General features: G+C 42.5%; 1 protein-coding gene across 1 annotated transcript in view; it reads left to right on the plus strand.

The window, feature by feature from the left end:
• DHX9 (DExH-box helicase 9) overlaps positions 1 to 14,612 on the plus strand; it is a 28,274-nt gene extending 13,662 nt beyond the window's left edge. The window contains 16 exon segments of the mRNA XM_081867295.1: positions 359 to 441; positions 1,474 to 1,630; positions 2,352 to 2,452; positions 4,247 to 4,460; positions 4,673 to 4,767; positions 4,859 to 4,932; positions 6,157 to 6,309; positions 7,227 to 7,387; positions 8,319 to 8,430; positions 8,805 to 8,966; positions 9,118 to 9,245; positions 9,966 to 10,195; positions 11,223 to 11,338; positions 11,812 to 12,012; positions 14,140 to 14,376; positions 14,378 to 14,612. Of these exon segments, the coding sequence (XP_081723421.1) occupies positions 359 to 441; positions 1,474 to 1,630; positions 2,352 to 2,452; positions 4,247 to 4,460; positions 4,673 to 4,767; positions 4,859 to 4,932; positions 6,157 to 6,309; positions 7,227 to 7,387; positions 8,319 to 8,430; positions 8,805 to 8,966; positions 9,118 to 9,245; positions 9,966 to 10,195; positions 11,223 to 11,338; positions 11,812 to 12,012; positions 14,140 to 14,376; positions 14,378 to 14,444 (2,291 nt within the window). The 3' untranslated portion in view covers positions 14,445 to 14,612.
• Positions 14,613 to 15,089: the final 477 nt, after the last annotated feature.

Genomic DNA, 15,089 nt, shown 5'->3' on the forward strand with positions numbered 1-15,089 from the left:
TAGAAAATCTGGAGCTAAGCAGAGTTGGAGAACCTCATCTCACAGTGGTTTTAGTCATAGCGAACATGAAAATGATTGAAATCTTAGAAACTTGCATTATGCAGCCTCTACCTGGAAGCTTTGCACTAGAATGAAAATGGCGCCATTTCCTCCTCATGAGAGGTAGCTGCCAAACCCATAGTAGTAATTGGAAAGGAGCTGTAGAAAGGGCTTAGATGTGTGTTTGTACTGAGGGGCTGGAGGTGGTTTTTTTAATTTTGTTTTTTGTAGAGGGGGGCTGGGATTTCCCCCCTACCCATTTCTGACCTTCCCCTGATACCTGTCTTCATTGACATGAATTTCTTTTTTCTCCTTCAAGGTGTCCTCTTGAGAAAGCTGGAAGCTGGCATCCGTGGAATCAGTCATGTTATTGTGGATGAAATCCATGAGAGAGACATTAATGTAAGCTTTGAACTCTACCCAAACAGCTTGTTTGCCACCTGGCTCCCTTAACATTTTGTAAGCATGCCTATTGTTGTGAAAGGGCGTAGGTGCTTCTGTTAGGTTCTGCTGACACTATGTTTCTGCACCATTAAAACAAAGTTGTCCTGAGCTTACAAACTGGTGGTTCTCTTGTTCACCTCTAGCCCCTGCTAGAGATCTACGTGCTAGTACCTAGAGCTATCCTTTAGGCAAATCGGGTAGATAGAAAATAACTCTACAAAATTATCCATTGGTCCTGTAACTTTGAGCAAATGTGAAAGGTGCACTCCGAAGCACCCCAGCATTCATCAGATGGTGGGAACTAGAATGGGGCATTGTTACTACTATATATTGGGGGTTTAGATTGCAGTGGACTTTAGTTGTCACATCCTTGCTAAGAGGCTGAGCTATGAATTGAGAAGCCTGCAGTATGAATGCCCTCTCTGCCATGAATTCACTAGGAATCCTTATGCAAGCCACCTTTCCTCAACCACCCATCTGCACTATCTGCCCCTCCTTTTCTTAATTCTGCCTTCTGTCTTGTGGTGGTTTTGGTAATAGCTTTAATGATGGAATCACTGTTTTTATTTTTTCTATTTCTATATTTTGCTAGCCACTTTGAAGGGGAAAAGCAAGATATAATTTTTTTTGTATGGATAAATAAATATGGGGATAACAACCCTTGTGTAGCTGCAGAACCTGTGGCCCTGCGGATGTTGCTGAACTACACCCCCTCCCTCATTCCTGGCCAGTAGCCATGCTGACTGAGGTTGATGGGAGATGGAGCCCAGTGGCATCGCAAGGCCCACAGGTTCCCCACCCCTGTTCTAAGGTTACAAGGTAGTGAGGGGAGGTGTTTTGAACAATGTGAATGTTAAGTACCTCAACTGGCGATCCCTTGATACGATAACATGACACGTAATAAGCAGTCAAATTCATAGGTGCCTTAAATTTGATTCAGAGTTCAGGTGTGTTTATTTTCCTTTTTAAGGGTTGTTTCTCTCTCTACAGACGGACTTCCTGCTGGTGGTTCTGCGGGACGTCATTCAGGCCTACCCTGAGGTCCGAGTGATCCTCATGTCTGCCACCATTGACACCACCATGTTCCGTGAATACTTCTTTAACTGCCCCATCATTGAGGTCTTTGGCAGAACCTACCCTGTTCAAGGTGAAGGGCTGCCCAGAGGAATATCAGAAAAGCTGGAATAAAGGGCGTTGTCACTTGGTGTCCTGGGGATATCCTTACAGCGTTAGAACACTGGCATGAATTGCAGAGCTGACACAATTGAATTGCTAATGCCAGAAATAAGATTGTTTCTAGTACAGACACAGTTACCAGGTTATATATTTTTAATGCTTACAGAACATTTACCTGTATTGTACCTTTTACCTGGGGAGATAAAAGCAACAGTAATTTGGACATTTTACTGTTTTTCTGCCAATATTTGGTTGGGCAGGATAGAGGTGAGCCTTCATCTGCAGAATCTTTTGGGTCATCCCTCTGGAGGTCCCTGCAGAATCCTAATAATAATAAGAAATAATAATAATTTATTACTTATATCCCACCCATCTGACTGAGTCTCCCCAGCCACTCTGGGCAGCTTCCAACAGAATATAAAAAACACAATAAAACATCAAACTTTAAAAACTTCCCTAAACAGGGCTGCTTTCAGATGTTTTCTAAAAGTCAGGTAGTTGTCTATTTTGTTGACATCTGATGGGAGGGCGTTTCACAGGGCGGGTGCCACTCCCAAGAAGCCCCTGTGTCTGGTTCCCTGTAACCCCACTTCTTGCAGTGGGGGAACCGCCAGAAGGCCCTTAGTGCTGGACTACTAATAAATGGTTAGTTGATAAGATAATCCCTACAATAAATGTTCTCTCTGTTTTAGAGTATTTTCTGGAAGACTGCATTCAGATGACTAAATTCATTCCTCCGCCAAAGGACAAAAAGAAGAAGGATAAAGATGAAGATGCTGGTGAAGATGACGATGTGTGTTGGGTTTTTTTTACATGTACAATTTCTGCAGCACTCATAAGAACAGTAATGGTAATGCATGTGTAAAGGTAACGGGACCCCTGACCATTAGGTCCAGTCGTGACCGACTCTGGGGTTGTGGCGCTCATTTCGCTTTATTGGCCGGGGGAGGGGCCGGCGTACAGCTTCCGGGTCATGTGGCCAGCATGACTAAGTCGCTTCTGGCAAACGAGAGCAGCGCACGGAAACGCCGTTTACCTTCCTGCCGGAGCGGTACCTATTTATCTACTTGCACTTTGACGTGCTTTCGAACTGCTAGGTTGGCAGGAGCAGGGACTGAGCAACGGGAGCTCACCCCGTCGTGGGGATTTGAACCGCCGACCTTCTGATCGGCAAGTCCTAGGCTCTGTGGTTTAATCCACAGCGCCACCTGCGTCCCTCAATGCATGCATACATATAACTTAAACGTACAGAAGAACTTTCTGACAGTAAGAGCTGTTCAACAGTGGAACAGTCTCCCATGGAAGGTTGTGGACTCTCCTTATTTGGAGGTATTTAATCAGAAGTTAGATGGTCATCTGTCAGGGATGCTTTAGCTGAGATTCCTGTGTTGCAAGCAGTTGGAGTAGTTAAACCTCAGGGTCCCTTCCAACTCTACAATTCTGTTATTCTATGGGAGGGAATTGAGCAGGTTGCAATATTTTTACCTCTTTATACTACTTTGAACTTTGGCTTATTCTACTTTGTATAAGAAGCAAGATTAAATTATACAAAAGCCCTGTACAATAAACCAAGACTGCACTTCACTTAGGAGTCAATATATTTTGCAACCAAATACATCAGGCCTTACAGAGGCATTACTGCAGTGTACTAGAAGGTTCACACTAGGAAATGAGTAAAGTGGTTTAATATTTATGATAGGTTGGTATTCCCTCTGCTTCAATTTAGAAAGCAAAACTTTTTTTATGTCTGTCATGTGTTCCTAAGGGTTGCTGACTTTTAGCTGCTGTTTCTTTGGTTTACTGTATTTTTCGCCCTATAGGACGCACTTTTTCCCCTCCAAAAATGAAGGGGAAATGTGTGTGCATCCTATGGGGCGAATGCAACGCGCCTTCCCGCTATCTCCAACCTGGTTTGAAGGCTGGCAGCGGGGAGAAGCATGCTTCTCCCTGTCGCCAGCCCCACAAGCTTGGGACAGTGGGGAGGCGCAGCGCGCCCAGGCTTAGCTTCGTGCAGCTCTCCACAAGCTTGGGAGCTCGGCGCCGGGTTCCCACGGCTTGTGGAGAGCTGCCTGTTCTGGGGTTGGGGGAAGCTCGGGCTTCCCCCGCCCCAGCCCCACGTCTCGGGGGGGGGTTTCCTTTATTCCCCCCCCCAAAAAAAATTAGGTGGGCGAAAAATACGGTACTTTCTGGTATGAGTGGCTATATTACTGAATTTTTGGTTTCTGTATCCTATTCTGTATTCTGCATTTTGTGATTTCATGAAAGCTGTCCTGGGCATCAAACAGTAGAAAGACTGGTCATAAATGTTTAAATAAATAGCTGGTAAATGAAAACCTTACACCTTCAACCCCTTTTATTAGAACTTGCTTGACAATTCCAAGTTAAGAGTCCTCACCTCTTATTGGGGGAAAAGTTACAATTTTGGCAGCAGATTTCTTTGAAAGTAGGGCCAGAATAAGTTCCGGTTTATTGAGCAGTGAGAACTGAACCAGTAAATGCAGTCCTTTCTATTCTGGGCATTTGTGTGTCTTTATGAGCTGTTGGTAGGGGAAGTGTTCTCAAAGTGCTGTTTTCTCCTCTCTTGTAGGCCAATTGCAACCTTATCTGTAGTGATGAATATGGCCCAGAAACGAAGCGCCGCATGGCCCAGCTGAATGAGAAGGAGACCCCCTTTGAGCTCATTGAGGCCTTGCTGAAGTATATCGAGACCCTGAACGCGCCAGGAGCAGTCCTTGTTTTCTTGCCTGGCTGGAATCTGATCTACACCATGCAGAAATACCTGGAAATGAATCCACACTTTGGTACAAGCACTTTTCAGCTTTCCTCCTGCCTTTGTTACTTCTTATCTGATGTGTTCATGAAGGTGAAAGAGATCTCGGTCTCCCTTATGTGAAAGGAGTGAGTGCTTGAAAGAGAGTGAATGGTAGTATTTAAAAATAGTGGGGGGTGAGAGGGATGTTCAGTTGTGTGTATGGGGTGTTAAAACATTTACTTTCACATGCTCTTATTATAGGAAGCCAGAGGTACAGAATACTTCCCCTGCATTCCCAGATTCCCCGAGAGGAGCAACGCAAAGTATTTGACCCAGTGCCGCCTGCAATGACCAAAGTGAGCCTTCCTTTTGTACTCTAGGCAAGGAGTGTAGTGGGTAGTCCCAGGTAATACTGTATTCAGAATAGATTTATGTTTGTTTTTCCAGGTAATTTTATCTACCAACATTGCAGAGACGAGTATTACCATTAATGATGTCGTCTATGTTATTGACTCTTGCAAGTGAGTTTTTGTTCCTCTTGTTCCTTTGGTTTGATCTGCAAAACGGGTTTTATGTTGTCCTGCCTTCCAGAAAGCTTAAGATTAAGCTTGCAGAACCTTTTTCATCTGTTACAGTTAGGAACCACCAGGCTAAAGTACACAGCCAGGGGCTTGGTGGAAATCTGTATTTCCTGACAGGCCAGATGGATGCTTAAGCAGACAGCTCAGGACAGGTGTGTGTAGGATGCTTTCTTTGCCTTGTGGATGTAATGGGGCAGCAGCGACTGGGGAAAATGCTTAAAATTTGGAGCTTTTCTCCACTGATTTCTTAGAACATGCCTAAGGTAAGACTTAACACATTTTGAAATTACACTTTATAAACACAGGCAGGACAGAATTGGGTTCATCTGTTTGATTAATGTGGCTCTTAAAGTCCTGTATTGATGGTACATGTTCAGAAAAGTGAGGATATACTGGTCCTGTGAAGCTAATTCTGCAGATTTTGCCAGGCTTCTACATATGTGCTCATTGTGTATCATCACCCTCTGGTGAGCATGATGTGGAACCAGCCTTGTAGCAAGTGGGGATTGTCCTGGCAGTTGCACGTGAGCCCTCTCCAGGTCCCTCCCTTGCCCATAGTTGAAAAGAAAGCTGGGAGAGATTGGGCTGCTGTGTTGCTGAGGCAGCTAGAGCACCCTGGCAGTGTTATGGCAAACCAGGAATCCCTTGCTCTTCTCTAGAGCAGGAAAGGGTTTTTAACAATTGTGCTCTTAAGATCTATCAGCCTTTGGGATAGATATATGGTCAATCCACACTGGTAACTCCCCTGCTAAGAGATAGGAATCAGTTTTGGTCAATTGTATCCTCTACTGAGGGGGAAGTGCATAAAGAGCTCCTCTCCAATTTAGGTCTTACTGTTTTCCCATTCCTTCTGTCCCACATGTATGTTTCATTTTTGTTAAAATTTGATATCCTCAACCTGGTTTGTTTATACTGTGACCGCTGCCACCATAGTAGCTGTTCTGCAACTGTGTCCTGTATCTTAACACATCACAAGCCCTCCTGCTTCTAATATGTTCACAAAGTCATCTTAGACTTTGAGAATCCTGCCTTGTGCTGCAACCTTCCTCTTAAGTGCTAAATCCCTTAAGGTTCTGTGCATCACATCATAATTTGCTTTGTTTTCAATATTTAAGAACTTGGAAGTTAATTATTAATGCATTTTTTTCTAACTAAACTTCACAGGCAAAAGGTGAAGCTCTTCACTGCTCACAACAACATGACCAACTATGCCACCGTGTGGGCTTCAAAAACTAACCTGGAACAGCGGAAAGGACGAGCTGGTCGTGTCCGTCCTGGCTTCTGTTTCCACCTTTGCAGCAGAGCTCGCTTTGAACGGTAGGTGTACACTCTGCTTCTTCTTAGAGTAAATTCCTGAATAAATAGTTAACTGAACTAGAAAAGCCAGAGGAACCCAACCTCAGAGACTAGGTAATGGGTATAAAATTTCCCCCCCTTAGGATGCAAATAAAGAGGAACTGTAGCCTGTAGTTGTAAACGTACACTGTTTTACCATTGTGCAAATTTATATTATTAGTTTGAAATTACGTAAGTTGCCCATTTTGCTGTTACTACTGTGGTAGCTTCCACTATGGCTACATCACTTCTGCTCTCATTCAAGGCCAAACTTTGTCTGCATGTGAGAGTGAGGGGTTAACATTTAACATGGAAAGAGGGAAAAGGAGTAAAACCCTCCAACAATACTCAGCAGCTTGAAAATGCTTTTCCCTCACCTAAATCTTGGAGTGAGCTGACAGGGGGGAAATGTATTAGAAGCAAAATAGAGTTGAGGGGGAAGGGGGAAGGAGTTTGGCTCCCATGCCCCTAACACCCCGATAGGACTGTGAAGTGGGTATGGGTTAGCTTAAAAACCTGTCAGTGAATGTGGGGTTAACACAGTCACCTGGTTTGGCTCCGAGGCAGGGATGGGCCTTCCAGGAGTTTTTGAATGCCCAAGTCTCACCCCAGCAAGCATAGCCAAAGGTTCCCCATTCTGTCCTAAAGGTTCTGCGTCAACAACAGATTGTTGATCCCTTTCACAAATCAGTATCTCCTCCTTACACCTCTTTAGTTTTTTCATGTTTTGGTGGAGACTGAGAAGGGTTGTGACACTGTTAAGACAATAAGCTCTCCGCTATGTGTGTAAGGTGACTTAGGGAGCAGTGTTGGCCGAAGCAGAGTAGAGCTATTGGTAGTAACAGTTTAAATGGAACATGCCCTAAATATTTTTCTCTCTCTCTTCATTTTGTCTCCAGACTTGAGACTCATATGACTCCGGAGATGTTCCGAACACCACTACATGAAATTGCTTTGAGCATCAAACTGCTACGACTGGGAGGAATTGGCCAGTTCCTGGCCAAAGCTATAGAGCCACCTCCTTTGGACGCAGTGATTGAAGCAGAGCACACACTCAGAGGTACTAGACTGATACTTCCAGTCTGTAAGCATAAATGTGGTCTGTTTTCAAACTCTGTGTCATACATTTCCACACACAAGCAGTAGATATTCAGTTGCTCTTTTCGTGACTCGATGTTTATGCATGGCTCTCATCTTTGAAAAACTTGGTCCACAATGCAAAAGCCAGATCATTAACAAAACCACTCGAGTGAATGTATTTCCCTAGTGTGTTTAAAAAAAAATAAAAATTTTTTTTTTACTCTCAATTTATTTATAAGTAGTAGTGCTGGTTTTAACCTACAAAGCTAGTCCATGATATCTGGACAACTGCTTTCTCCAACACAATCCTGTTTGCCAATTGAGGTTATACAAGGCCCTTCCCTGCTTGCTCCCACTTTCAGCATGGATACTGGAGAAGAGGCCTCTTCTGTAGTGGAGCCTCCAATCACTATAGAATGGTGGTGTAATTTATGTCTTTTGTGTTTGCCATTGTGTTTGTCTTGGTCAGTCCAACCAAAGTTCCATGTAGTCCAGTATTCTGTTTACAACAATAGCCAGCCCTGATGCTTTAGGGATGCTAACAAGCAAGATCGGAAGGCAACAGCTTTTCATTTTGCAGCCACCTTTCTGATTTATCTAACAGCCTTGTACCAAGCATTGCTCAGTATTTCTAAGAAACCAAGAATTCATTGTAGCTTTGAAACTTTCGGGCTGCCATCTTGATTCAAAGTGGTGCCCAATTGTATCCAAACAGAACAAACATCTGCTTCAATATGGGAATCATCCTGAAGAACTTGATTGTGGTATCTTAAGAAATGTCCAAATGCATAGCAAACAACTAACTTTCCAAAATATATAGTACAGTAGATGCTTCACTAATTGTGAGGCTGAATGAACAGTTAAATTAAACCCTATCAGATTTTGCCAGTGCATTTTTCCTCCCCTCACAGAGCTTGATGCCTTGGACTGCAATGACGAACTGACACCTCTTGGGCGAATTTTAGCTAGACTGCCCATTGAACCTCGCCTTGGGAAGATGATGATAATGGGGTGTATTTTCTAGTAAGTGCCATTTAATAGGCTTAGAAGTGTATGTGAATTGATTGGGTGACTGATTATGATTGGTCTCTAAATGGAGTGTTGTGGGTTCTTTTGGAAATGAGTTTAAAAAACCATGAAACCAAATTTTAACTTGAGACATTATTTCAGAGCCAGAAGTACACTCATTCTGTTTTTATTCAAACTTGCGAACTTGAATTGTTTGAGACAGAGGCTAGCCGTCATCCCACCTCCTCCCCAGCCTCGTAACATTCACACCAGTAAATTCTGCTGTATATTCTGTTAATAACATAGTTAGATATCAAGTTTATTGAAGTTGATCTCCAGCTGTTAGGCCCAAGACCATGAGAAAAATCATTCTGTGATTTCTTTTTCAGTGTGGGAGATGCTGTGTGTACCATCTCTGCAGCCACCTGCTTCCCTGAACCATTCATTAGCGAGGGAAAGAGGCTGGGTTACGTTCACAGAAATTTTGCTGGAAATCGGTTTTCTGATCACGTGGCCCTCCTGTCAGTTTTCCAAGCCTGGGATAATGCCAGGTAAATTTATTTAGGACAACTAAAACTGTGAACAGCTGCATGACCTTATAAGGCATCCTGCTTTATATAGTTCAGTATATGGAAAATTACTGTGGAGCATCTGTACAGGTTGGTTGCAAATCAGTTTGTCTTGTCCATTTTCCTTTTGCAGACTGGGTGGGGAAAATGCAGAGATACATTTCTGTGAACACAAGAGACTCAACATGGCTACTCTGAGAATGACTTGGGAAGCCAAAGTGCAGTTGAAAGATATTCTTGTCAACTCTGGATTCCCAGAAGGTAACATGCATGAAGTAATTTCAAGTATAGGGAGTGTGGCACAGTAAACAAATACATGGCTCTGTAGACTCATTTTTATGTCACACAATTTGGTCAAAGGTTCTTTAATAATAAAAACATTTTAGATACAGGGAGCCCCCTTCAGTTTTGTACCATGTATGGCAGTGGTTGTTGGCAGGGGATATGCAGTATGTATAGAAAGCACAGTTGTACCTTGGATCTCAAACGCCTTGGCTCCCGAACAAATCAGCTCCTGAATGATCGAAACCCGGAAGTGAGTGTTCTGGTTTTCGAACGATTTTCAGAAGCTGACAATTTTCGAACAGATTCATGGAACGCATTCTGTTCGAGAACCAAGTTACGACCTGTACTCTAAAACTTGGTCCAAAGTATCTTGATTTCCCTCCAGAAAGAAATTCCATCATTTTTGTCCTAGCTGTGTTCTGCAGTAATCTTAATCCCATTTTTGGACATAATGGATTTTAAAATGTGAGACTTTTGGGTGTGCAGTTGCTGAATCTTGTTGCTAGATCAGGGAGGTCCTTTCTTTGCACTAGTTTCTGCCTCCTTGTTGTAGGGATCTGTTTTTATTTGTAAACTCAAAACACTCATTCTACAAATGTAAAATATGTTTCAAATGAGGAAATCAAATGCTTTTTTAAAGTTTTGCTTATAAAATGAAGTACTACTTGGAAAGCCAGTTTCTGTTCTCTTTTCCAGAGTGTTTGATGACCCAGGTATTTAACAACACTGGACCAGATAACAGCCTAGATGTTGTCATCTCTCTGCTGGCCTTTGGTTTGTATCCCAATGTCTGTTTCCACAAGGAGAAGAGGAAGATTCTGACCACCGAAGGCCGCAATGCACTTATCCACAAGTCTTCTGTTAACTGTCCATTTAGCAGTCAGGACATGAAGTATCCTTGTCCATTTTTTGTCTTTGGAGAAAAGGTAGGCAAATGTGAAAGATGTGCCAGGCTACCAAGTTGCCAGGCATGTTTGAGTACAATTTTTGATCTTAGGCAATGTATGTTTGCTTTTAATTAAAATCCTCTGGTTGAAATTTGCCGGTCTGGAGTCTGTAGAAGATCTCGTCATGATTGTAACACCTTGGCTTTCAGAAGTCTCTCAGCCCCACTCACCTCACAGAGTGTTTGTTGTGGGGGAGGAAGGGAAAGGAGAATGTTAGCCGCTTTGAGACTCCTTAAAGGGAGTGAAAGGCGGGATATCAAATCCAAACTCTTCTTCTTCTTCTTCTGTGTCGTGGCCTGATCTAAGGTGGGTTGCAGTTGCAGCACTACCACCACGTAACAAGAGGAGGGAGGGAGAAGAAATGGGTTCCCAAATGCATGTTTGGGTTAAAGGTGGGGCCCTGGGTTTCTGAAAAAGGAGAAGACTATACTGATACGCTGCTTATTTTGGCATAAAACAGTATATAAATTAATAAATAATGTTTTTATGTGTTCTTGTTTAGAATAATCAGCACAGTGTTCTTAAGCTTTCAAAGCATTATAGGCCTATATCAAAGTTAGTTTTATTGTATTCTTGAAGTTAGATGGCTAAAGCCATATAACTACTTAGTACTTCTGTGTTGCAAAGTATCTCATGTCTTTATAGCCACTGAAAATATAGTGCAATATATACTCTGGTTTGGAGTGAATTTTGTACATTTCTAGTAATGTCAGTGTGAATAGGTGTGATTCCTGTATTTGAAGCTTTTAGGGCAAACAGGGAAGATGATAAAGGCTACTTAGAGGTGAAGGAGGACAGAATGGCAGCCTTCTGGCAGCTATAAATTTTGCTCTCTGCTGATTTCTAATCATTTAGGCAGTGTTGGGAAGGCTTTTGCTCATCACTGTAACTATGACACCTGGAAACTTTTCCTTTGTGTGCTAGGATGCTGTCATAATTTCATATTATGCCCCAGATTCCATATGGTATGATCCACAAAGACATCTGTATGTTTCTCTATGTACAGATCCGGACCCGAGCCATCTCTGCCAAAGCAATGACCTTAGTGAGCCCTTTGCAGCTGCTTCTCTTTGGCTCTAAGAAAGTTGTATCAGATGGGGAGATTATTATGTTGGATGACTGGTATGAACTTTTGATTGGCTCTGGATACTAAATGCATGGGGAACGACTGTGAGGTACAACAGCTGGTTTCATAGCTTTAAAAGGCTGTATCAGAAAGGAAGTGTAAGAACATTGAATGTAGACAGAAATTCTTCACAGAATTTTTAGGATCTTGTTGAGTGTTGATGCATCAGATGTGGAAGTGAGGGAAGGGAGTTTTGAACGCATGAAAAAAAAAATGCAGTTGATGCCCATTCCTGTCTAGATGGCCCTAATCAAAATTATTGTGGGTTTGTTTTTTTTAAGTTCTCAGTATTCTTAGAGAATTTCAGTTAACAGGCTTTACTGGGGGAAATTATAATACTGAGTTGATGTGCCTCAAACCCTAACAGCACAGATGATTGAACACTTTGGAGGATTAAATGGGAGGACATATGTTGGGTCCCAGGGACGGATACAGTATAATCATTTGCTAAACTGTTTCTCTCCTGTAGGATCAAACTGCGTATGCCTCACAACGCAGCTGCCTGTATCGCTGCCTTGCGTGCAGCAATGGAAGCCCTTGTGGTGGAAGTAACTAAGAATCCAGAAATCATCAGCGACCTAGACCCACTGAACAAAAACATGCTGGATGTAATTTGGGAAATCTCCAAACCATCAGCTGCTGGCATCAACCTCGCAGCAGGCACTATGAGGTTAGCTCCAAGCTATTTTAGAACTTTAGTCCATTCGATGTCCTACCATCTATTTCCCGCCCCCCCTCCTTTTTTCTTGGCGTTCCCTCCTCCTTTCTATGTAGTTAGTATTTTGTTTGATGTGTTAGGCTTTTTTTCCTTGGTTGTAGGGCTTAAGGGAAAATAAACTATGGTGAAGATAGGAGCAGGATTATCTTTACTCCAGATTAGTTAATCTATGACTAATGTGGTCCCTGACAGGGGGTGTAGCCCTCAATAGAAAAAGGTTGCCCACCCGTCTCAAGAGTCATAATGAAACCTTAGCACTTGTTTAAGCTTCCTGTTTTCTTCTAACCAGAGATTACAAAAATCCTAAAAGGGATGGATCCTGCTTATCAGAAAATAGTTATTACAAAAAATGAAATTTGGGATAAATGGGCAGTCTTCACAGGGATCCATGTTGGGAAAAATTTTAACTCCTAAATAGTAAAGTTTCAGGATAATAAAATAAGAAAGCAAATCATGTAGGCTTCAAAGGGGATATTATTAGATAGGATGATAAGGCAAGAAAATGCTACATGAAAACTTTAGTAAGTGCAAATAATGCATGGGGGGATGAATTTTTGATTGATTGACTATAAGTTTACTAATAATTACAAACAATTCAATCAAAGAAAGACAGATTATGAAGAGCGATCAAACAGTTGAGGAAGACATATTTAACATATTTTGGATGGGGTTGCACTTCCCCTTAAGCTTGCAGCTTGGAAATAAGGTCTGATCCAGGACTGCTATGAATACCCAAGCTACATTAGTAGCTTTCTGTGCCTTTCACCAGCTTTGGCTGGTGATGCAGCTGTAACCCCTTCATGGGGAAAGATGATCTGGCCCCCGTTATTTGTTTTAGAAACATTCTTATGGAAATCAGATCATTTCCTGGCCTAGTTCAAGGTGGTGGTTTTGACCTTTAAATCCCTTAATAACCTTGGTATCTAATCCACATGAGCCTGCTGGGTAGCTTAGTATTATTTTTGAAGTACATGTGAGGACCCCCCCCCCAACCTTAAGTTACGTGGGTGGCTACCAAATAGGTCTTTGGAGTGGTGGCACACAAATTATGGAATTCCTTAAGAATGTGCACTTATTATCATCATCATTGATAACTTTCAGATGCCAGATTCTCTTGCTCTCTTTATTGCATAGCTGTCAACTTTTCCCTTTTCTTGCAAGGAATCCTATTTGGAATGAGGGAATTTCCCTTTACAAAAGGGAAACGTTGACAGCTATGTTATTGTGGTACAGTGGTGCCTCGCAAGACGAAATTAATCCGTTCCGTGAGGCTCTTCGTATAGCGGTTTTTTCGTCTTGCGAAGCAAGCCCATTGACAGCTTAGTGGATTAGTGCTATTAGCGGTTTAGCGGCTTTTAGCGATCAGCTGTTAAGCGGCTTATCAGCGGATAAGCGGCTTAGGGAAAGGGGGGGGAACCCGCAGGAACTCGCAAGACATTTCGTCTTGCGAAGCAAGCCCATAGGGAAATTCATTTTGCAAAGCGCCTCCAAAACGGAAAACCCTTTCGTCTAGCGGGTTTTCCGTGTTGCGAGGCGTTCGTCTTGCGGGGCACCACTGTACTTTATTATTTATTAATATGTGGTTTTATTAAGGTGGTTGTTAAGCCACCATAGGATGACCAAGTTGTACAGCCATCCTGAAATGAATTAAAAAATCCCCAAGAAGATACTTCTGAATTAAAACAAGGGTTAATAAGAAGCGTGTGTAAAAAGTAAAAGCGTTAAGAATGAAAGAGAAAAATAAGACAGCAATGTCATTATTCCATTAAGTTCACATTTAGAACACGGTTGCAGCTGGACAAGTTACAAAAAGAACGGCAAGATATTAGGAAAGACTTAAATCATTGAGGCTTCTTAGGGAATATAACAGAGGGGGAGAAGAATGTAAAATTCTAAGTAGTTTGAGGGAAAATGTAATCCTTAATGTTTCATTTTGAAACCTAGCATTAAATACTTGAAATGTGGAAAAGAAATTACCTGTTATCAGTGTGAGATGGGTTTCCTAGTGTGAGCACCATAATCCTGTTTAGGACTGCGTTCTTACAGTAAAAAATAACAGCTCTTATTTTTGTTTCCCAGGTTTGGGGATGGACCTCGCCCCCCCAAAATGGCTCGATATGACAATGGAGGTGGCTACAGAGGTGGCAGTGGTTACAGAGGTGGTGGTGGCGGCTACAGGGGTGGATATGGAAGTGGTTATGGAACCACTTACCCTGGTGGTTCTGGGGGAAGGGGGTATTCCAGTGGGGCTGGAGGAGGTGGCTTTCAAGGTGGTGGAGGCTTTCAAGGATACCAAAGTGGAGGAAACCGAGGGGGTGGGTTTAGAGGCAGGTGGGGGTGGTAGGGGTGGAACAATAGTACCACCCAAAAATAATGATGCATGATCTTGTTTTTCCCCATGTTTCTTTGCTTGTAATGCAGAAGTGTTTCTAGTCCTAGAGTTCACAAAGGATTGAAACTTTAATTTGATATAATAAATAATCAGATTGCTATGATACTCTTTCATGATGTGTTCATTTTGATCTTAATAAAACAAGTTACTTGTTTTTAAATAGATTCATACGCGTCATATTTTTAGAGGCCGTCTCCTGCCACCCAGAAGTGCTCTGTTGGATATTATTTAACTGCAAAAACAGTGGAGAATGCCATTTCATAGGTTTTACACATAGTCTCTATGATGTAGTTCAGGGATAGCAAACATGGTGAACTCCCACCCACTTGGGATTATGGGAGGAGTTGCTCAGCAACATCTGGACAGCAGCACTACATTGCCTGCCCCTGGTGTAGTTGGCCATATTTGGTCCAAGTCTTCCACCAGGGCTCAAAACGTCTTCACTTGCTTCATAGCCTCCAGCTTCTCAAGGAACTGGAGTCCTAGGAAATGGGAGAGGATGCTGGGGAGGTAGATGAGAGCGATAGCACGAATCTCTTACCTCATTCTCTAAAGAACTAGAAAATTCAATAAAGTCCATCAGTTTCTACGTCTGGGCCTGCACAGGTACATTTCCATGGCATGCACAACTTTGAAG

This window comes from Podarcis erhardii (genome assembly GCF_964252035.2).
Source record: "Podarcis erhardii genome assembly, chromosome: 6".
NCBI classification, from domain to species: Eukaryota; Metazoa; Chordata; class Lepidosauria; order Squamata; family Lacertidae; genus Podarcis; species Podarcis erhardii.